General features: G+C 33.5%; 1 protein-coding gene across 2 annotated transcripts in view; it reads left to right on the forward strand.

Moving 5' to 3' along the window:
* Positions 1-25,183, forward strand: part of RNF180 (ring finger protein 180) — a 204,069-nt gene that overhangs the window by 36,667 nt on the left and 142,219 nt on the right. The window contains exons 3-4 of one of the 2 annotated variants that reach the window (XM_049649512.1): positions 12,359-12,454; positions 14,090-15,049. In XM_049649512.1, the coding sequence (XP_049505469.1) occupies positions 12,359-12,454; positions 14,090-15,049 (1,056 nt within the window). The remainder of the gene's footprint in view (positions 1-12,358; positions 12,455-14,089; positions 15,050-25,183) is intronic. The other variant, XM_049649514.1, reaches the window with a different exon arrangement.

A 25,183-nucleotide genomic window follows, 5' to 3' on the forward strand; every position in this document is an offset into this window, starting at 1 on the left:
TTTTTACTCCCTTTTTATGGTCAACACTGGGTCTAGTAATCATGAAATAAATATTCATAGGTTGATTGCCATTTCTTACTTTGACATTAATATCCTACTGTTTATTGTACCAATGTAGAATTATTTACTTAGTTCATATATAGACAGAAGCTTGAAAAGTCAGAAGTAGTTCTGGATGTAATAACAAAGTAAAGATGACTTTGTCTATTCGAATTTGTATTCTTGATAACAGCTTTTTAAAGAATTCATTGCATTTAGACTACTCTGAAAAACTCTCAGCTCCTAATGTAAGGGGCTAATGTGTTTGAGTATGGATGTTTGTGAGATTAATTATATTCTACAAAAATGTCATCCTTAATTTCATTTTGTTTCTAAGGCAAAATATTTAGGTAAAGCTAGACTGCTTATTTTTATGGAGTCACTTCCAAATAGTTTCCCAAAGTTCTTTGATAAACAGATTTGTATAGTCCACTTAAATTTGTTATGATGAGCCTTGGCTCATATATGATCAAATTGTTAAGAATTCAGGTTCTTAAATGTATTTAAGAATACAGAAAGGGAAAACGGGCACACTATCTTTGCACATTTGTGTCAGTCTTCAGTAGTTTGAAGGAACTACTTTAATTTTTTTTTTTTTAACGTTTATTTATTTTTGAGACAGAGAGAGACAGAGCATGAACGGGGGAGGGGCAGAGAGAGAGGGAGACACAGAATCTGAAACAGGCTCCAGGCTCTGAGCCATCAGCCCAGAGCCCGACGCGGGGCTTGAACTCACGAGATCGTGACCTGAGCCGAAATCGGACGCTTAACTGACTGAGCCACCCAGGCGCCCCTTGAAGGAACTACTTTAAAAACTATAGGGCTCAGAAAGGTAAAGGTAATAACAGCAGTGAAAATTCTAAAAAATTGAGCACAGAATAGGCTTTCTTTCATTCATCAAGCATTTAGTAAGTGCCTGTTGTATTTCAGGGGCTGTCTTTTTATCTGAAGATACAGAGAGGACTAGGGTAGTATATGTCCTATGAAGCTTACCAACAAAATTTTATGATTCACAAGTGTTTCTTAATAACTTTTCTTAAGGATACTTTCATATTTTTTAAAATCAGTTTTATTTGGGTGTAACTTACTTGTAATGAAATGCACATTTGAATGAGTTTTGACAAATGTATACGTATTCGTGTACCTGCAGCCAATGTGTACAGTATTCAGTCTTTTCCAGAGTTTCTATATATAGAAACTATATATGTAGAGAGAAACTATATATATAATATACATATATATTATATATATATATTATACACACACACACACACACGGAAGCTATATGTGTAGAAAATACACATATATACACATACACAAATACATGTATATATATTTAGAGAGAGAATATAAGTGTATTCTTTCATATATAGTTTTTTTATGCTCAGGATAAGTTTTTGAGGTTGATTTATGTTACCACATCTATCAGTAGTTGATTTCTTTTTATTACTGAATATTCTCTGTTATATGGATCCTATAGTTGTTTATTGTAGGGATGCCATAGTTGTTTTGGGACGTTTAGGAGGTTTGCAGTTTTGAGCTATAATAAAGTTGCTATGAACATCTGTATGCAAATCTTTACGTAGACATATATTTTCATATCTCTTGATTATTGCTAGGAATTGCTAGGTCTTGTGGTAAGTGTAGGCATAGCTTTTTAAGAAACTGACAAATGGTTTTCTAAAATAACTTTGCCATTTGCCATTCCCACTGGCAATGTATAAGATCTTCATTTGCTCTTTGTCAGTACTGATATTGCTGGTTCCTTTTTTCCTTCTCCTCTTCTTCATCCTCCTCCTCTTTTTCTTCTTTTTTAGCTTTTTTAATAAATGTGCAGTGGTATCATTGTGCTTTGAATTTGCATTTCTCCAGGGGCTAATGATGTTCTGCCTTTTTCATGTGGTTTTGAGCACTAGTATATCTCCCTCTGTGAAGTGTCTGTTAAAATCTGCACTCATTTATTTTTTAATTATGTTTTCTTCTTACTTGGTTGTAAGAGGTTTTTTTTTACATATATATTCTGGCTAAAAAGTTCTTGTCAGGTATAGGTTTGTGTTTTCATTTTCTTAGTGACACCTTCAAACAGTAGATTGTTTTCATTTTGATGAAATCCAGTTTATCATATCCTCTTCTCTATGGTTTGTGTTTTTGTGTTCTCAGAATCCTTTTCCTATCACAGGGTTTCAAAGGTTTTCTTCTCTGTTTTCTTCTAGACACTTTACAGTTACAGCTTTTACTTTTTAGAACTCTGATCCATTTTGAGTTATTTTTGTGTGTGGTGTATCGTAAGCATCAAGGCTTTTTGTTTTGGTTTTTTGGTTTTCTTTTAACCTCAGTTGTTCCATCACCAATTATTGAAAAATAGATCTTTTCTCATTACATTGAAATATTTACCAAAAATTAATTGACTCTATATACAGGTCTATTTTTGGACTCTATTCCATTGATCTAATAACTGGTGAGATTAGATAGTGTATGGCCTTTACCTTTCTTCTTCTGTTGCAGAATTTGTTGGGGTGTTTTAGGTCAATTTTCATTTTCACATAAATTTTGTAATCCATCAATTTTAATAAATAGATCTTCTGGGATTTTGAGTACGATTGTGGTGAATCTGTGGATTAATCTGGGAAGAATTGAGATCTTGAGAACATTGAGCCTTCATGGTACATTCCTTAGTTTAATTAGGTCTTCTTTAATTTCTTTGTATAGTATTTTGTAGTTTTCAGTGGACAGGTCTTAATTATGTTGTATCAAATTTATACTTACGTAGTTCATGTTTTTTTATGCTATTGTAAGTGATACTTTAAACATTTTCACTTTTTATTTGTTGTCAATATACAGAAATGTGATATACAGAAATTTGTATGTTGATGTTGTATACTGAAATTATGCAAATTTTTAGGCAGCTTTTTTGGTGAATTCCTTAGTATTTTTCATAGTATACTGACTGTGAATAAAAAAGTTACTATGTTCTTTTTTAGAAATTGTACTAAAATATACATAACATAAAATTTACCACTAGGGATATTTAGTACATTTGCAGTGTTGTGCATCCATCATCACTGTCTAATTCTAGAACATTTTCATCCTCCCAAGAGGAAAGCCCATACTCATTAAGCTGTCACTCTCCATTTCCCCTTCCCCCAAAGCCCAGGCAACTACTAATCTGGTTTATGTCTGTAGATATGAATATTACATGCAAATGGAATCAGACACTATGTAGCTTTTTGTGTCTGGCTTCTTTTACCAGCATTATGTTATCAAGATTTATCCACGTAATAGCATGTATAACTATTTTATTTCTGTTGAAGCTGAACAATATTTCATTTTATGGATATACCTCATTTTGCTTATACATTAATCAGTTGATGGATACATGGGTTGCGTCCACCTTTTGATTATTGTTATTCTGGTAAGAACATGTGTACAAGTTTTTGTTTAAACATCTATTTTCAATTATTGTGGGTATACACCCAGGAGTAGACTCGATAAGTAAATTGGTAATTCTGTTTAACCTACTGAGAAACAACAAAGTTTGTTTACACAGTGGCTGCACCATTTTACATTCCCACTGCAAATGTTTGAGGGTTCCATTTTTCCATGTCCTCACCTATGCTTATGTACTTTTTATTTTAATATTTTTTTATTAGCCATCCTAGTGGGTGTGAAGTTGTATTTTGTTATTTTGTTAATTTTTATCTGTGTGTCTCTTTTCTTTTTCTTGCCATATTCTACTAACTTGGAACATCAATACAATGTGGCATAGAAAAGAGTGAATTGTATATGTACACCACATCTTTATCCAGTCATCTATCATTCAACACTTAGATGGCTTCCATATCTTGGCTATTGTAAATAAGGCTGCAATAAACATAAATGTGCATCTGTCTGCTCAGATTAGTGTTTTCATTGTTTTTGGAGGGGGGGAAGGGGAAAATATTCGTTAGTGGAATTATTGGATATATGGTATTTCTATTTTTAATTTTTTGAAGAACCTCCATACTGTTTTTCACAGTGGCTGTGCTAATTTACATTCCCACCAGCAGTGCACCAGAGTTCTTTTTTCTGCAACATCTTTGTCAACACCTGTTATTTCTTGAGTTTCTGATTTTAGCCATTCTGACAGGTGTAAGGTGATATCTCATTGTGGTTTTGATTTGCATTATTGATAGATGTCAAGCATCTTTTCATGTGTCTGTTGGCCATCTGGGTGTCTTCTTTGGAAAAATGTCCATTTGTCCTCTGCCCATTTTTTAATTGGATCATTTTGGAGGTTTTTGGTGTTGAGTTATATAAGTTTTTTATATATTTTGGATACTAGCTCCTTATTGGATATATCATTTGAAAATCTCTTCTCCCATTCAGTAGGTTGCCTTTGGGTTTCATTGATGGTTTCCTTCACTGTGCAAAATATTTTTATTTTGATGCAGTCTCAATAGTTTTTTGTTTGTTTGTTTGTTTGTTAATGTTTGTTTTTTGCTTTTGTTTCCCTTACCTTGGTAGACACGTCTAGAAAAAAGTTGCTGTGGCCAATGTCAAATTATTACCTGTGTTCTTTTCTAGGATTTTTAGGGTTTTAGGTGTCATATTTAGGTCTTCCATCCATTTTGGGCTTATTTTTGTGTATGGTGTTACAATGTGGTCAAGTTTCATTCTTTTGCATGTAGTGTCCAGTTTTCCCAGCACCATTTATTGAAGTGACTGATGAGATCTTGCCATTTGCCATAGCATGAATGGACCTAAAGGGTATTATGCTAAGTAAAATCAGTCAGACTGATAAAGGCTAATACCATATGATTTCTCTCATATGTGCAATTAAAAAAAATGAATAAAAGGCAGAATCAGACCCATAAATACACAGAACAAACTAATGGTTGCCAGAGGGAAGGGTTAGTGGGACAGCAAAATGGGTGAAGGGGAGTGGAAGATACAGGCTTCCAATTATGAAATGAATAAGTCACAGGGATAAAAAGGTACAACATAAGGAATATAATCAATGATATTGTAATAGTGTACCAGTGACACATGGTAGCTACACTTTTGGTAGCATAGCATACTGCATTTTGAATCTCTGTGTTGTACGCCTGAAATTATTATAGCATTATGTGTTGTCTATACTGAAATGAAAACATGAAAAATGCTAGGCCCAGAACTGTAACTAGAAGGAACAGGAGCACTGAGATAGCTAAACCCCTAAGACACCGGGACATAGTGTGTGCTAAGACTGACAGAGCTAGGAAAGGAAGATAAATGTGAAGTAGGGTATAGCAAGGAAAAGCTGGCAACCTAGAAGATCAATAGAAACCTAAGCCGCTTTCATTATCTCTGTTCTTGATATTGTGAATATGTGTCAGAAACTATACCCCTTCATCAAAGAGTTAGATACACGTCTGTCTGGTTGAAGAGGTGGAGAAGCTGAACTGGGATTCAGAGGAAGATGGGGAAGTTTTAGGTTTGTTGAACTGACTATCCCACTTGAACAGGGTGAGCCAGCATGATAAAATCATGGGAATGGAGAACAGATTGGGAAGTGGGGAGGAAAGTATTGACTATGAAGGGCCAGCATGAAAGAATTTGAGGAAGATAGTGGAACTGTTTTTGTATCTTGATCATAGTTATGTATAATCTACCCTATGCATCTTACAAAATCCAGGGGACTGTATACTACAGAGTAATTTTACAGTACATAAAATGTTTCAAATGAAGGTGAAATGAAAACTTTTTCATAGAAACATGTCCTCAAAGTACTCATCACCAGTAAATTTGAACTATCAGAGGAAGTTCTTCAGGTATTAGGAAAATGTCATCAAATGGGATTTATATCAATACAACCGAATAGGGTGATCTTGAAATGGTAAATGTGTTGGTAAATGTACATTTCCTTTTAATTTTCCTTAAAGGACAATTGTTAAAGCAGAATGTTAACAGTTTATCGTGTAATTGATAAATGCAAAAATAAAATGTGTGAAAACAATAATACAAAGAATAGGAAGCAAAAAATCAAAGTATACTGCATAAGTTTCCAATCTGCACATACTGTCATATATTATAATTTAAAGGAAGACTATGATAAATTAAAGATGCATATTGTAAACAAAAGAACAACCACTGAGGAGGAGAGGAGAAATAATTAGCTCTAAAGAGCCAGCAGTAAAAGACAGTAAAAGAAGAAAAACAGAAGAGGGATCATGAGACAAATAGGAAATAAGATACTGAATTTAAACTTGAACATATTGGTATTAACATTAAATGTAAGTGATATACATGCTTCAATTACAAATTTCAAACTGTATGTTTTTATAAGAAATTCACTGAAATATAAAATGAAATAATAACACATTTTTATCATCCCAACATAAATCAAAGGAGAACTGGAATTGCTATATTAATATCAGGCAAAGTAGATTTCAAAACTACAAATACTATCAAAAATAAAGAGATAATTTTCATAATTATGAAGTAATACGCCAGAAATGCATAACAATTTGAAGTATGTATGTAACTAATAGCAGAACTTGAAGCAAAAGCTGACAGAATTTAAAGAGCAAATGTATAAACCCATAATTATAATTGGAAATTTCAGGGTTTGTTTCATAAACAAATATTCTTCATATTCTGTAGAGTAAGAATATTCTACATATTCTGTAGAATAAGAAGACAGAAATTCAGTAAGAAAACATTACATTTAGACAACACAACTGACATTTATGAAACATATCCAACAACAGCAGAACAGGTATTTGTTTAAAGTGCAAATGTAGTATTCTTCAAGATATACCATTTGTTGGACCATTATTTAGATTTTAAAGAAAGAAAGTAATACCACATATGTTCTCTGAGGTACAATGAAATTAAATCAGAAAACAATAGCAGAAAGTTATCTGAAACATCCTCAAATATTTGCGCATTAAAAAACGTACTTTAAAACTTAAAGTCAAAGAAGAAATCACAAGAAAAATTAGGAAATACTTGAAATTGAGTGGAAAGGAAAATGCATAAGCCATATATTGTAGGATGCAGATAAGGCAGTGGTCACAGGAAACTTTAGAGTGTAAGTACTTCTATTTGAAGAAAGGTCTAAAATCAATAATGTAAGCTTCCAGCTTGGTAAGAAAGCAAGAAGAGCATATTAAATCTTAAGTAAGCAACAGGAGGGGTGTCTGGGTGGCTCAGTCAGTTAAGTGTCTGACTTCAGCTCAGGTTGTGATCTGGTGGTTCATGAGTTCAAGTCCTGCTTCGGGCTGCGTGCTCACAGCTTGGAGCCTGGAGCCTGCTTTGGATTCTGTGTCTCCCTCTCTCTTTGCTCCTCCCCTGCTTGCACTCTGTCTCTCTCTCAAAAATAAATAAACATTAAAAGAAAAAAACCCGAAAAAAATTTTTTAAAAAAGTAAGCAACAGGAAGAAACTAACACCTGTCAGAAGTTAATAAAAAGGAAAATAGAATGAAATCAAAAGATATATTTTTAGACAATGAAACTAATATGTCACTAACTAGAGTGAACAAGAAAATACAGATAAAACACAAATGACTAATATTAGGGAAGAAGAGAGACATCATTATAGAGGCACTGACCTTAAAAGAATAATAACAATGTAGTGAAAAATTTTATGAAAAATTTGATAACCTAGATGGAATAAAACTTGAAAGAGATACAAATTATTTAAATGAATCAAGAGAAAATAGACTTTACGCACAGACCTACATCAATTAAAGGAGATGAATATGAGATGAAAACCTGTACCCTCCAAAAACAAACAAGTATTCTTTTTTTTCCCCATTCTTATTTATTTTTGAGAGAGAGAGAAGCAGGGAAGGGGCAGAGAGAGAGGGGGACAGAGGGAAAAAATAGATACTATTAGAAAAGATACCCACACATCAACACCTCTTATGAAGATAGTGTCAAAAATATTTGATAAAACATTAGTACAATTTAGTAATATATTATCATATATATAGTAAATGCTAAGGAATTGACAAAAAACCAGCAAGGAGTGAGTTTAGTACGTTTGTAGACTATAAGGTCAGTATGGTAATTCAACTATTTAAACTAGCCACAGAAGACTGCAGTAAGCAACTGGTAAAACACCAGTTATGGCAGCATCAAAAAACATGAACAATTTAGGAATAAATTTACACATTATGTAATAAAAATTAGTTTAGCATTCATAAATCAATCAATATTATTCAGTGTATCAATAGAATAGAGAAGAAAAAAATGAACATTTTGATACATGTGGCAAAATTATTTGATAAAACTCAATACCCATTCATGATAGAAACTCTCAGAAAATGAAGAAGGAAAATTTCTCAACTTGATAAAAGGCATCTGTGAAAAACCTACAGCTAAATTCAGTCATTGGTCAAAGAGACTTACTTTACTCTCTGATTGCGAACTACAGGGCTTCATTCTCACTGTTTGTTTTTTTTTTTATTTTAAAAATTATTAAAATTTTTAAATTTACTTTTTCAGTTTTTATTTGAGTATAGTTGACACACAGTGTTACATTTTTAATTTAGATAGAATTTTTATCTCTAGACATACCATTTGTTTGTTGTTACTTTAAGACTTTTCTGTTTTTGTTTTATTCATGTTTTACTTTTAATGCTTGAACATATTTATAATAGCTGGTTTAATGTCTTTATCTGCTTATGCAGTCATTTCCACCTTTTTCTGGGTTTATTTCTGTTGCCCGATTTTTTCTGTTGGCTATGGGTCATTTTTGCTTTGCACGTATCTGGTAATTTTTTTTTGTAAGTTGGACATTTAGTTTTAATATTATTGAGTGTCTGAATATTATTATCTTCCTTTAAAGAGGTTTTTAGCAGGCATATAAATTACTAGTGATTGACTTTGATTCTTTGCAGGCCTAGTTTTAAATTTTTGTAGGTTGATTTCTAATAGGCTTTATTCTAGGGCTAATTTAGCTCTGCTCTTATGGCAGGACTCTTTAGAATCTACTAAATACCCAAGCTGTTCATTGAGATCTTGCTACTCTGGCTAATTGGAACATGAATATCTTCCCAGCTTGCTGTGATCCGTGTGTGAATAGTTAAATTTACAGTTTACTAGCAGATGTCTTTTCCTTGGTAAATTTTCTTTATCTGGTTCTCTGGTATTTCACCCAACATGTGTTCATATTGGTATTCAACCAAAGATTTAAAGGAATCTCTACAGTTCTCTGGAATTTTTTTCTATTTGTAGGCTTCTCCTTGCCAGTACCTTGTCTATAAACTCTAGCTATTTAGCCTCTGTACACTTAGATCTTCACTTTATCAGCAAGGCTTCTTCTATGTTCTTGGCTTCCTCCTCCACATAAAGATTCTAGAATTTCCCCAGGGCAGAAATCAAGGGTGATTTTTAGGCTCCCCTCATTTATGTTTCTCTTCTCAGTGTTCACAGTCCTGCCATTTATTTTGTCCAAGGTCTTATACAATTTTTTTTAAAAATATATTTCCCTAGTATTATCTATTATAATGCTGAGAGCATATCTAATTCCACTTACTTTAGGATTGCCAGAATCAGAAATAATCAATTTATTTCCTTTTCACTTGAGCCAATTTTTAAATAAAATTGTAATCATGTAAGTGTAATTTAATATATTCTCCCATTAAAACAATTATGAGAAAGTTAAAGTCTCCTTTTAGTAACTCCTACCCTTGGTCTTTCTTCCTTAAAATCTAACCAATGTTGGGGCACCTGGGTGGCTCAGTCAGTTAAGCGGCCGACTTCAGCTCAGGTCATGATCTCGCAGTCTGTGAGTTCGAGCCCCGCGTCGGGCTCTGTGCTGACAGCTCAGAGCCTGGAGCCTGTTTCTCCCTCTCTCTGCCCCTCCCCTGTTCATGCTCTGTCTCTTTCTGTCTCAAAAATAAATAAATGTTTAAAAAAAATTAAAAAAAAAATCTAACCAATGTTAGCAACTTACTACATGGCCTTTTAGGGACTTTTTCTATCCATTTTTGTTTGTTTCCATAGAAAAGCCATAATACTGCTCATCTAATTTTAGGTTATATATGCTTTTAATATCATAGTTCAGAGTGCATTTATTTCTTTCACCTGACTTTTTTTTAAAAGAACAAAGAGTATGTAGCAGCGATGCATGTTATTAGTACAAACAAATCTAGTTCACATTCTTTATATGCTGTAGTACTATTTTTAGCAAGAATAGACATTGGTCCTCAGTAGCTCATCTTCTACACTTGCTACAAATGCTTTCCATCTTTTTTAGGCATCTCTAGCTACCCTGGAATGTTGCCCCATTTTTCTCTTGTCCAAGTACTCCTCTTGCCTGGAGACAGACAGACTTACTCACCGCCTGTGATAGTTACCCAGGACCTTTTCTGTTTCTGGTTTTCACCTGTTTGACATGGACCATTCTTTGTGTTGTTCTCATCTATTATGTACTTGGAACTTAGATACATTGTGCTTTTATTTCTTCGCTAATCTTTCACAGGTTCCTCATAATTTCTGATCCATTGAAATCTCCCCATCTGTATTTCCTAATTCAGCGGTTGGGTTCTTTTTGTAAATGTCTTGTATTGGTTTTTTGTTTTGAGAGAGAGGATCAACTGGAATATGTACTCACTTTACCACCTTGAAACCAGTAATTTCTTCGCTCTGCCTGAATTTTTCCATTTTCTGTTTTATGAGAATCTAGAATAAAATAAACCTTTGTGTGTCGTAGTATCTCCTCCTCTCTTCCTCACTTTGTTTCCATTCAGTAATATGTTCTTCATTTTGGCCTGGGCCTGCCTGGCTATTTCTCATTATTCTCACTGTTGACATGGTAAGTTGCATTTTGTTAGCCAGAATTAAAGTTCAGGCATCATTAATAGAACTGTAAAGTAACTCTTTGGCCCACTATAAATCCTTTTCAACAGACTTTGTATTGGTCAGTGAAGTATTTTCTACTTGTGTTGTAGATTTTTAAAATATTAGAATTAGAAAATTTTGAAACCTTTTAACAAGAGTATTTTTTCTCCATTATAAATAAATAAATATATATAAAATACAATTGTGTACAGTGTACAAAATAGTGAAATGTGGTCTAACATACAACAATATCTCCTGTCCTTTCCTCTTTTAATTTACTTCATGATTTTTTAAGAGCCTGACAGAAATTAGATTAAGATGGCTTCTTTATAGATCTTTCTGATATATAAATACATCATCCTGAAACTTTTCTTGTATATGGGGCCACCATTTAGTATCTTAATATGTATGAATGGAAGAGAAAAGTGATATAGGGCCCAGAGGAACCAGCTTGGGAGATTAAACCTAGAAATTCAGGGTGATCTTGGTTCCAAGTCACAATGTAAATTATTCATTGAAAGGTTCTTAAAGACATTCAGTCTTCTTTCATTCGTGTCACTATGAATACAAACTTAGAAAGGATGTTTAGTAATTTCCTTGTTTATTTTGTTAATCCAATTATGGTATCTAGTTGTGTAACTGCTTGGGAAATTTAAAAAGAATTGTGCAACTTGGAAACACTATATCTATGTAAAATCTCACCTTGGACATGGGTCCGTGGGCAGAAGCCTTATTTTTCCCTGTTATTCTCAAGCAACTCTTTTTTGCCATCATAGAATGTCATTCTGTATACTCAGAAGGGACCTTAGCAACTATCTAGAAGTATTTTACAGGTGAAGAAACTGAAACCCAGAGGGGTAAAATAATTGGCCTAAGGTTCACTAAGGTCATAAACAGTCATACATCTCCATGCTGCTCTGTCCTGCATTTTTTTGATACGTGTATCGCTTCACCTATATATCATAGTTATTTTTACATATCTATTTCAGAAAGCCAAAAGTATCTCTCTTTGAAATATTTTTTGTTCTAACACAGCTGAAATATAGTTGGGGCTCTTCCAGCTGCCTACACAATTCTTCTTCTCCCTCATCCTCTTGTACTTTTCTTGAGCATCTTGATAGATTATATAGCAACTCCTTTATTCTGTCATTAGTGGAGTACAGATGGAATAAGAGATGAAAGGCCCAGGAAAGTTGTCATGAATGACGCTGTTTTTTCTTACACCCAGGAAAAAAGAAGAGGGTGCCAGATTTTTCTATTGAGTGTCTTATTGCTAAATTTTAAATTTAATTTGATGCTTTTTTTTTTTAATTCTCAAGTGGTTATTCCCTGAAAAAAAATTTTTTTTGTCTTTGTGGGTTTAAGGAGGGAGTGAGGAGAGGAGAGCAGTGTATATTTTCTTCCTGGCTAAAACTAGATGTGTATTTTTGTGTTTTACTCAAACATGAAATTCGTTAAATAAATCCAGAACCTGGTAATGACTAATATCATGCATTTTTATACAACAGGATAGACATGATTCAGCTGATGATCAAAATATTTGTCATGTGTGGCACATGGATATAGAAGCTCTTCCAGAATGGATAAACTGCCTAATACAAAAAGTAAGTTCCTTAGTTTCTGAGTACAATTAGGAATGTAATCCTTTCAAGTTTTTTTATCCTCATTCTAGAGCTATTTTTTATTGAATACATGGTTTCAAGAGATAAGAAAGGGTGTATAACACTTGATTGCATTTACTGGCTTCATTATTACTGGAGTGTTATAGGTACTTTTCACCCTCAGACTTTGAACTTGGTATTTCCCCTTCCTTGATTGCTCTTGCCACAATTAATCCCCTCTTCCTTCATTTCCATATGTCTTAATCACAATGAGGCATTGCCTGTGCAAACTATCAATTGCCCTTCCCCACTATTACCACTCTTCACACTTCCTTTCTCCCTTTTCTGTTTTATATACCTATTTATATTTTACATATGCACACACACACAATAAGTAATATATAGTACTGGTAAATATGCATACGTGTATATGACATGTATAAATATAAACATTACTGCACGCACACACACACACACACACACACACACACACACATACACTTTCCCACATACATATATGGCTTACTGATCCTGTTAATTGCCTAGCTCCCCTATTAGAATATAAGTTCCATGAAGTCAGAAGTTTTTCTCTGTGGTTTATTAGTGTATCTTTTAGATACACCTAGAATAGTGCCCAATGACTGAATGAAATATCCTGCATCATTCGTGTATCTACACACATATAAAATAAACTAGATAAGTAATGACCGTCAGTGGTACAATCAAAATCAAATTACCACATTTTTAAGTCTCCTTGATGAAATATTATAAGAGCAGGAACTCATTTTGTTGACATTATAGTATCATTATTTCTCGCAATTCAAAACACCTATGTATTAGAAAACTATAAGTAATATGATTTTGGAAAAGTATAGCTGCCATTCTCCAATGACTTTCTTTGTTGTTGTTAAAAAATAACATCTGATAGGTATCCCTTGCATTCATTCTCACATTGTAATGATTTCCTGGGAACATGCCAATACGCTGGTTTTAAGTGTCCTGAACTTTACAAAATGTATCAGGATGCTACAGATGTTCCACTACCTCTGTTGAAAAAATAATTTTTAGCTAGTTTATTATTAATTTCCCATTTGAATATAGAAACTGTACTCTGATGTACGCAACCAATATCTTTTGGTTGTATGTAAAAAGGCAGGAAGAGCTTTATTCTGTTGGTTGGGTAAAGTTCCCTCCCACAGTGTTTGGTATGCAAGAAGTGTATCAAAACAGACACTTTTCTGTGAGATTTTACTTGCAAATTAAGCTCTGTAGACTGATTTGCTTCCTGGTTCCATAGTGTATTTTTCTTTTCATTAATTCACACTGCATCCATATTCAACCTATTGTTTGAGAGAGTCTTTTAGAATTCTTAGGAGTATTGTTGAGATGGGCATAATGTATAATATGTTATTCTAGAACTTTGGAGTTGCTTATCTCTGTTTATTAAAAGGCTTATTTCCATTTATTGGTCTGTCTACTAATCAGAAAACAGGAAGCTAGCCTTTTCTGTGGCATAGAAAACTTTCATGTGGTTGGCTTAAAAAAAAAAAAAAAACAAAACACAAAACAAAACAACTCACATTCTCTTTGGTTACTTTACAATGAAAGCATTGTCTTATTTTCCTTTATTACCTGTAGGCCCAGTGGACAGTTGGAAAACTGAATTGCCCTTTCTGTGGGGCCCGTTTAGGGGGCTTTAATTTTGTCAGCACTCCAAAATGTTCCTGTGGCCAGCTTGCAGCTGTACATCTCTCTAAGAGCCGGACTGATTATCAGCCAACACAGGCAGGCCGACTAATGAGACCATCGCTGAAATACTTTTCACATCCTAGAGTTCAGTCAGGTTGTGACAAGGAAACTCTGCTCACAGGTGGCACCTCCAAAAACAGAAATCACAGGCTTTTAAATATGGCCCAAAATAATAATGGCCCTGGAAGATTAACAGAAGCACTCTGCCTGGAGGTACGGTCAACATATTTTCAGATGAAGAATGAAAAACTGCTCTTCAAAGCATCAGATCCAAAATACCAGCTTTTTGTTCCTCAGCTTGTGACGGGCAGATGCACTACAAGAGCTTTTCATAGGAAATCACATAGTTTGGATCTGAACATCAGTGAGAAACTGACATTATTACCCACTTTATATAAAATACATAGTAAGACTGCTGCCTGTCCCAGGCTAAATGAAACACAGCCTATTCACCTTTCAGGCTTGCCTTTAGAATCTAGTAAAAATAACTGTTCCTTTCAGATTTCATCCAATTTTGATCCTAATATGCTGCTGCAAAGATTTTCAGTGACTCCCCGTGAGACCCAGACACAAAGAGGAGGAGAATTTCAGTGTGGTCTAGAAGCTTCCGCAGTGTACACTGACCATGCTAGTTCTAACAACCTGACTTTCCTGATGGACCTGCCCTCAGCTGGTCGGAACATGATAGAGGCCTCGGACCAGGAAGAACACCTCTCTCCACTGGACTTCCTGCGCTCGGGCACTTTCTCATTGGGTGCCATTAATCAGAGGCTCAATAAAAGAGAAAGGAGCAAGTTGAAAAATCTGAGAAGGAAACAACGAAGGCATGAAAGATGGCTACAGAAGCAGGTAATTTTTTTGAGAGTTTACTAAAAATTCTGTATTACTAATACTGTGCTCTGGAGAAAGGAGCTAACTTTGGATACCTATATTATAAAAACATGGTTTTAATGAGTATTGGAAGGACATTTCTGTCTAGGTAAACTTAATAATCATGTACCTCTCTTATGATTGACAGATATAAGCCTGTCTCTGTGCTCACCTATGTTTAGAAAATGTCCTTTTGTGAGATTTTCCCAAATCTAATATTTTACACAAATATTAATCATGATATTGAGATGAGATTGTCATATTATTTTAAATTTATTCATGTTAGGATTGTTTACAGCAATTTTATTTCAGGTTAAGTTGAAACAAAACAGTTTTTCTAATTAAATCCAATCTAGTGCCAAATTCATTGACTTTCATCACTTTTAGCTTAAATGGATATTTTCAAGGAGCCTTATGTAATTATATGCTCACATGATCCAGATATAGTTTACTGTGCTAAGTTATGAAATTCGTCTTGGTAATAATTGACCCTTACTGTAATTTTATAGGAAAGTGTGCTTCTCTATGGTTTAAACTTCTGTCCCTATAATGATTTGTTCAAAAGCCATTATGTGAAGGCACTGAATAATAAATTGCAGGTGCTGAGGAGACCAGTGGAAGCCAATGGATGAGGTGCTCATGAAAATTTGAAAGTTTGAGGACCGGTATTTTCTATGTAAACTTTTTTCAAAAATTGCCTTTGTTATTTACTTGTTCATAATAAATAGCAATCCTTATTAATCAGTATGTTGAATATCAACAATGTCCTTAGAGCTTAAATATAGAAAGCTGCAACTGTGCATAATAATTCATTATTTTAAACAAGCGAACTTGTTATTTGTGATTCTAGTCATAGATTGAATACAATAAAATTACTGTGAGTGCTTCAATCAGGTTAATTATTTTTCATTGTCTGGTTGGATAGTATAATTATAGGTCATTACTACATTTTTGAGTGGATGCTGACAAGAGGATTGCAGTTTGATTTATTTGCAAGTGATGGCGTAATGTGGCATCAAGGCATATATTGTAGATTGTAAAAAAATGAATATATTTTAGCATCATTATAATATACTTCACAGCTTAATTTATCGAAGCTGTAAAATACAATATTTTTAATTGAAAATTTGACTTAAACCCATAGATACATTGGAGATGATCATATATTATGTTAATATTCAGAAATAATACCTGAAAAATAAGGTAGAGAGCTCTAAGATAATTTAACAAATAGAAATTTAAAAGAAATATACTTGCTCTGTTCTGTAAATATATGCGGACAACATCCTTGCAATTTAAAAAATGTGTTTAGTTTTTAGGCTGGGTACTTCTGAAAAGTTCATCTATATTACCGATTCCTTTCAGCATAGGAACACTGTACTTCATACAGTTTAGAGCAAAGCAAGACCAACATCAGTGGGTTTTTGTTTGTTCATTTGTTTGTTTTTATGAAGTTACTTTTATTCATTCACATACGTGTATTTTAGCCAGCCTGCCTGGCTAATGGATCAGAATGAATGAATTCTAGTCAGATCTGTGACACTTCAGGATAGGGGGTAATATGGCAGGACCCTAAGAGGTTTGGTTGGTTGCACAGGAGATATAGGCAAACAAATGCCGATAGATCGTCCGCTTAGCTGTAGCAGCGTGGAAATGACAGTTAGTGATGCGAGCACACACCATGGTTAGAGCCAGAAAGAAGAAAAATTTTCAACTGTTTTGCTAAGTGAAACAAAAGGATAAATCCTAGAAAGATTTAGTATTTGAGATAAATTAATGGTTTAGCTATTCAGTTCATTCCGTGTTTAGTAAAGAGTAGTTAATTCTGTAAACATTTATCAAATATGTGTTTCATATACCATGCCTTTGAGTAATGACTTCATCATAGATCCTGCCCTTTTTTAAATAAGGAAGATAAGCATACAAGATATAAAGGCAAAGTTATCCATTAATGATAAATTTTTTTAAGTTTAAAATAATTTCGTTGGGAAATCTAGATTTCTGACTTTCATTTGATATTTTTAATGATTTTTTTCACAAGCTAGACATCTTTATGTGGCATTTACCTAGTGTTATTGACACTAGAAAAAGTTATTTAAATTTTTGAAGCTTTGGGGTATAAATGAGACTAACATTGAAACAGAAACTATAGCCAACTTTCAGTGTTTTATTCAACAGATGTTAATTAAACATCTACTTTGGGGGAAGATAGTGCTGAGCGAACTTGGTTTTTTTATTCATCATAGTCTTTTTGAGTGTTTTGTTTTAGTTTTTGTAATTATTATGCAATAAAATTGATTTATTCTTGGCATATAGCTCTATGATCTAAATACACAGGTTCATATAACAGCCACCATGATGGGGATACAGGATAGTTTCATCAACCTCAGAATCTCCCTTCTGCCTCTGTAATTGTGCCTTGATTATATCTTTATAATCATATCTTTGCCCTACCTCTAATCTCTGAAAAACACTGATTTGTTCTCTATTACTTTAGCTTGTCTCTTTGATGATGTTATAAATAATAATGTAATGTTATAAAATTAGAATCATATATAACTTCTAGAGACTGGCTTCTTTTACTCAGTACAGTTGCCTGTGAGAACCGTCTAAGTTATTTCATATATCTACTGTTTGTTCTTTTTTATTGTTCAGTAATATTCCATCATATTAATAAACCAGTTTGTTCACCTGTGATGGCAGGTGAGTAGTTCCAGTTGTTTTGGCAATTATGAGTAGAGCTGTTAGAAGCATTTCTGTTCTTTTTGTGTGTGTGTGTGAACCTAAATTTTTTCATTTCTCTAGGGTAAATAGTAAGATTACTGGATCATATGGTAAGCATATATTTAACTTTATTGGAAACTGTCAAATTGTTTTCCAGTTTGGAAATGGCTATACTCTTTTGTATTCCAAGACAGGATGTATGGGAATTTGCTTTGCTGTCACTCCTCACCAACACCTGGTAGTCTCAGTATTTTTTATATTGTCATAAGTAGATAGGTAGTTGTATCACATTGTGGTTTCAGCTTGCAATTTCCTAATGGCATTTTCCTTATGATGTTGAACATTTTTCATGTGCTTATTTGTCCATTTGTATATATAGTTTAGTGAAGTGTCTGTTTAAATCTTTTAGTTATCTTTAATTGGGTTGTGTTCTTTGTGTTGAGTTGTAAAAGTTCTTTGTATAGTTTGGATGTGAGTTTTTCATTGCTTGTGTGATGTGTAAAGATTTTCTCTGAGTTTGTAGCTTGTCTTTTCATTCTCTTAACATTTTTTTCCTATAAAAACATATTTAATTTTGATGAAATCTGATTTCTCATTTTTTAAAATCAGTTATGCCGTTGGTGTCATATCTAAGATCTCTTTTGCTTAACTCTAGGTTACAAAGATTTTCTCCTGTGGTTTTGTCTAAAAGTTCTATAATTTTAAGTTCCCCATTAAGAACTAGGATTCATCTTGAGTGTATTTTCTCAATACGGTGTAAGGTTAGGTCAAGATTTCTTGTTTTGCATAGAGATGCTCGATTGCTCCAGCACCATTTGTTGAAGACACTGTCCTTTGTCCATTGAAATGTTTCTGCAGCTTTATCGAAGATCATTCGGCTGTGTGTGCGTGGGTCTATTTCTGGATTCTCTTACCTTCAGTTCATTTTGGGGTCTCTCTCATTGCCAGTAGTTCTTTGTCTTAGTTATCATAGCTTTATAATAAGGCATAAAATAGGATTCTAGAATTCCTCTAACTTGTTCTTTTTCGAACTTGTTTTACTTATTATATAGTTCCTTTGACTTCACATATAAAATTTAGAATTGGCCTGTTTATGTTTACAAAAAAACCTTGTTGGTATTTTAATTGTATTATATGAAATCTACAGATCAACTTCGGAAAACTGAAATCATTACTATGTTGATTTTCTTAATCCTTGAACGTGGTATGTCTCTCCTTTTATTTAGGTCTTTGATTTCTCTCATCCACATTTTTGCACTTTTTATCATTCAGAACTTGTGCATGTTTTGTCAGATTTATACCTACTTACTTTTTGGTGTTATTCATTTTAAAAAATTGTTGAAAATTGTGTATTACTAGTGTATACAAACACAATTGTTTTGACTTTGTGTCTTCTTATGTTGAAGGTACAGATCTCTGACATCTTTTATCAGATTTATCTCTCAGTATTCTTATTTTTTATACTGTTGTTAAATGATATTGTTTTCTTAAATTTCAATTTCCAGTTGTTCATTGATAATATGTAGAAATAAAATTGAGTTTATATGTTGATCTTGTGTCTTAGAACTTTTCTAATCTTACCTATCTGGATCCCATTGTGTTTTCTACTTAAATGATCATATCTGTAAAGAAAGACAACATTACTTCTTCCTTTCCAATCTGGAATTTGTTTCTGTTTTTTGTGTTACTAAAGTAGCTAGAACATCCAGCACAATACTGAGTAAAGATGAGAACAGACATCCTTGTCTTTTTCCTGGTATTAGGATGAAAGCATTCAGTCTCTCGTCATTAAGTAACATGTCAGTTTTAGGTGTTGTGTAGATGCGCTTTATAAGGTGGAGGAAGTTTCCTTATATTCCAAGTTTGCTAAAAGTTGTAAATGGATGTTGAATTTTGTCAGGTGTTTTTTCTGCATCGATTGATACGATTATGCATTTTCAGTATTAGTACCGATTAATCAATCAGTCCCACAGTAAGCACCACTTTATTATGTTGTATTCTATTCCTGTATATAGCTGGATACTACTTGCAATATTTATTTGTGAGATTTTTTTTTTTTTAACCTCTGTACAGGAAGGATATTGACCTGAAGTTTTCTCTCTTTTTGTACTGTCTTTGTGTGTTTTGGTATCATGACAGTACTAGCCATGTAAAAAGAGTTAGGAGATAATCTTTCCTCTTCTATTTCCTAGAAAATATTATGAAGAATTGATGTCATTTTTTCTTAAATATTTGGCAAGGAAACTTTCTGGGCCTGAAGATTTCTTTTTTGGAAGATTTTTGACTAGTAATTCAATTTCTTCAGTAGTTGTAGGACAATTTATGTTACCTGTTTCATTTTGAGTACATTTCAGTAGTTGTTTTCAATTAATTATCTAAGTTTGTATTGTTGAAATTATGTGTTTAGTATTGTTCATAATATTCCTTTATAATTATTTTAATGTCTCTTGGGTCTGTAATGACATCTTCTTTTTAATCCTTACCATGCCAGTTTGTTTCTTTTTCTTTTTCCTTTTTTTAAATTTTATTTTAGTTTTGCTAGAGGTTTATCGATTTTATTGATCTTTTCAAAGAACCAGCCTTGGGTTTCAATTATTTTTTCTATTGTTTGCTATTTTTAAGTTCTTAATTTCTACTCTTACCTTTAATATTGTCTTCATTTTCCTTGCTTTGACTTCATTTTCTTTTCTCTTAGAAAAAAATACTTTGTGATAGAAACTTATCAAGTGGAAAATTTTTTTTCTCATCTAAGCATTTAATTCTATAAACTTCCCTTTAGTTACTGAATTACCTACATCCTGTGACTTTTATGTTGTATTTTTATTATAATTCAGTTCAAACCATTTTCTAATTTCCTTTGAGACTTCTTTTTTGGCCCACCTTGTTGGTCTAAGTGGTTAGTATGATCATGAAAAGACTGAAATACTAGCATTTTGAGGAAATTAATAAAAAATTTCTTCCTGGGGAAAATAGTTCTTCCTTTCGGTTAAGGGAAGGTAAAGCTGTCTCTAGTATTGTTGCATAATATTTTTTAATTTAAGTCTATGTAATATGAATAAAAGAAAATATCTCTTAAAGAGATATCTTTAAGACCCCAGGAAGCTATTGTGAAAAGAGAATTTACCTTACCTTTCTGTGGAGTGTTGTGCATGAGAATATAAAATAATTGACCAAATATCATGGTTTGTAATAAATCATTGAACTTCTACAATGACTATGATATATTGTAGTCATAAAACATAATTATTTTAAATGAGTTCAGACTCATTTAATAGAATTAAATTAATTAAATGAGCTAAGACTACTTGTATTATTACAAAGGTATGATTTAGACACTTGGGAGAATAGAAGCCAAGAAATTATATTAAGGACCCGCTTATAGTTTATCTAGAAAAGATATTTTCCACAAGGCACTAAATTTCATTTTCATGGATTTGTCACAGTGATCATTTTGAACTTTGCATAAATTTCAAAGGAGTTCATTTAATCATTTACACTTGATTTGTCATCTTCAAATTATGCACAAATCATATTCCAAATACATATTTGGTTGTCTCTTTAAAAGAGGAATTTTTGCATATCTGAATTATAATAGTAATCCACCTATTGAACAATTATTCCCAATTTTTTCTCTTTGTCCAGCAGAAAATTAATGGTTTATTGACAGAAAAAGCCTTAGTAATGAAAATCTGACATTTAGAATTACATGCCACAGATCTTACTGGTTTCATTAAACATAGAAACATAGTCACGAAATGGTCTTTTAGGAAAGAACATCATGACTTTTAGTTATAGGGAGACAAAGTATTATTTATTTCTCTGTCTACTTTGTGTAAATTTATTTTTTCAGTTTAAGTTTGTCACTCTTTCTTTTTTTATTGAGTTATAGTTAACATACAGTGTTATTTTAATTTCAGGTGTACAATATATGATGCAACAATTCTATACATTACTCAGTGCTCATCAAGATTAGTCTACTCTTAATCCCATTCACCTATTTCACCCATTCCCCACCTACCTCCCCTCTGGCAAACATCAGTTTGTTGTTTGCATTTAAGAGTTAGTTTTTGTTTGTCTCTTTTTTCCTTTGTTTATTCATTTGTTTTGTGTCTTAAATTTCACATATGAGTGAAATCATACAGCATTTGTCTTTCTCTGTCTGACTCATTTCACTTAGTATAATACCTTGTCCATCCATGTTGTTGCGAATGGCAAGATCTCATTCTTTTTTATGGCTGAGTAATATTCCACCATGTCTGTCTGTGTGTCTGGATACATATACATACACACCACATTTTACTTATTTATCCATTTATGGATGGATGTATACTTGGGTTGTATCTCTGTCTTGGTTCTCATAAATAGTGCTGTAGTAAACATAAGGGTACGTATATCTTTTTAAATTAATGTTTTCATTTTCCTTGGGTAAATATCCAGTAGTGGAATTACTGAATCATATGCTAATTCTATTTTTGATTTGCTGGGGAGCATCCATAATGTTCTCCATAGTGGCGGCACCAATTTGCATTCCCAGCAACAGTACATGAGGGTGCATTTTCCTACATATTTTCGTCAGCACTTGTTATTTCTTGTCTTTTTTACTTTAGCTGTTCTGACAGATATGAAGTGATAACTCATTGCAAATTTTATTTGCATTTCCTTAATGATTAATAATATTAGACATCTTTTTTTTCTTTTTTTTTTACATTTATTTTTATTTTTGAGAAACAGAGTGAGACGAAGCGTGAGTGGGGGAGGGGCAGAGAGAGAAGGAGACACAGAATCTGAAGCAGGCTCCAGGCTCTGAGCAAGCGGTCAGCACGAATCCATGAACCATAAGATAATAACCTGAGCCAAAGTTGGACGCTTAACCAACTGAGCCACCCAGGCGCCCCATATTAAACATCTTTTTATGTTGCCTGTTGACCAACTCTCTTCATTTTATTAGTGTAACAACATTTAGGGCTTGCTCAATAAGTTGATACTTCTACATTTGTTCTACCTTCCAGGAAGTCACCCTCAACTGAGAAAATAAGATACAAATAAGTTGTCAAAAAGGCATAAGCAAATACCTTAACTTTGTTTTCCTGCCATTTCAATTGATTTCAAAATACAGGTAAATGAATAACTGTATATAGAGCAAAAGTATGTAGAATTGATAATTCCCTTAAGATCTAAATTTTCTAATGCTTAGCACAATACTCTATGCATAGTAGGTAATCAGGGATTTTTTTAATAAAAGCTTTTTTTTATTTTAGCATAGTTTTTGGATTTTTTATAAAAGTTGTGAAACTAGTACAGAGAGTTCCCCTATGCCAACACCTAGTTAACCCTATTATTAGTAACTTACATTGGTATGGTACATTTACAATTAATCAGTATTGATATATTATTACTAACTAAATTTTATATTTTATTCACAATTCTGTAGTTTTTATCTAAAGTTCTTTTTTTCTGTTCTAGGATCCTATCCAGGGTACCACATTTTATTACATTTAGATACCATGTCTCATTAGGCTCCTCTTGCCTTTGCCAATTTCTCAGACTTTCCCTGTTTTTGATGACCTTGACAGTTTTGAGGAATGCTGATTAGCTATTTTGTAGAATGTCCCTCAAATAAGATTGCCTCATGGTTGTTTCATGATTAGACTGGAATTATTTTTAAACAATTTTTTTAAGTTTATTTATTTATTTTGAGAGAGGCAGAGCATGAGCAGGGGAGGGGCAGGGAGAAAGGGAGAGAGGGAGAATTCCAAACAGGCTCCATGTGGTCAATGTGCAGAGCTCAACATGGAACTGGGACTCATGAAACCATGAGATCATGACCTGAGCTGAAATGAAGAGTCGGATGGTCAACCAACTGAACCACCCAGGTGCTCCTAGACTAGGATTATAGATTTTGTCATGGGTCCCCAACACTACCTCCACATTCAATGATTCACTGAAAGGACTCACAACACTCACCCTATAGTCACACCCACATCTGTGTATTATTATAGTATAAGGATACAAACCAACATCAGCAAAGGGAAAGGTGCATGGGGAAAATTCTGGAACAAACCAGATAGAGCTTCCAAGAGTCCACTGAGTTCTGTAAAATGAACTTAGTTCTTCCATCAACAAGTTGTGACAACATGTTCAATGTTGTATGCCAGGAAATCTTATTACAGAGTCAATGCCCAGGGTTTTTATTGGAGGCTGGCCATGTGGACACCTTCTGCCTGGAACATACCAAAATTCTGGACTCCAGAAAGAAAGCAGGTAATCAGCATAAACCATATGTTTTTGTTTAGACATGAAGCACAGTGAGCCAGTCTTATCAGTTAGGTTGATGAGCCCTCCAGAAATTGAAATACTCAGATGTCAATCAAGGGCCAACCTTTTAAGTGTAGATAGATATGCTACATTAGCACTTTTCTGGACATGGGTTTTGGGGAAGAAGACCACAGAGATAAAATGCTGTTTTCATGACATAAGACATCATGTCAAGGATATATACTACTGACATGACATCAGTACTGATGCTAGCCCAGGAATGGGGGAGGGGGAATAATAATAATTATCACACTTACATATCCCTTATGTATTGCTGCTGTAACAAATAACCAAAAACATAGTAGCTGTAAACAATATAGTTTTATCATCTTATAGTTCTGGAGGCCACATTCTGAAAATGGATGTTATGGGGCTAAAATCAGTATGTTGAAAGGGTTGCCTTCCCCCTAGAGGCCCTGGGGTGGAATCTGTTACTTGGCCTGTCTCTGTTTCTTGGTTTGTGTCTTCCTTCCAGCAGCAGCATCATTCCAACCTCTGTTTCTTCTGTCACTTCTTCTCTTTGACCTATTTAGGGGCCCTCGTAATTATACTGGCCCACCTGGAATATGCAAAGTAATCTCCTCATTTTAAGGCATAAGTTGATCACAACTGCAAAAGTCCCTTTTGCCATGTAAGATAACATATTCAGAAGTTCAGGGATTAGGACATGGACATCTTTCGGGAGCCATTATTTTGCCTACCTCATGAAGCTTACTATAGGCTGGGTATTTTTCCGAGCTCTTGATTTCATCTAATTTTACACCATTTTATGAGATAAGTTCTATTGTCAACATTTTATGGATGGAGTAACTAAGTATTGGAGAGGTTAAATAACTTCCCTAGGCCCACAAACCTAGTATGTGGCAGATGTAGATCCCAAACTCCATGCTGAAAAGTGACCTCTCAAGAAAGATTTCCCACATGTTTTATCATTCTTAGATGATTAAGAAAACATTTTATCATATACCTTAATTTTTCTTTCATCCTTTTGTTCATTTAACTGGTATCTGTTGGGTAGATGACTCTTGGCCAGAAGCTATACTAAATATTGAGGTTACAACAATGAATGAAATA

This window comes from Panthera uncia (genome assembly GCF_023721935.1).
Source record: "Panthera uncia isolate 11264 chromosome A1 unlocalized genomic scaffold, Puncia_PCG_1.0 HiC_scaffold_17, whole genome shotgun sequence".
Lineage (NCBI taxonomy): Eukaryota > Metazoa > Chordata > Mammalia > Carnivora > Felidae > Panthera > Panthera uncia.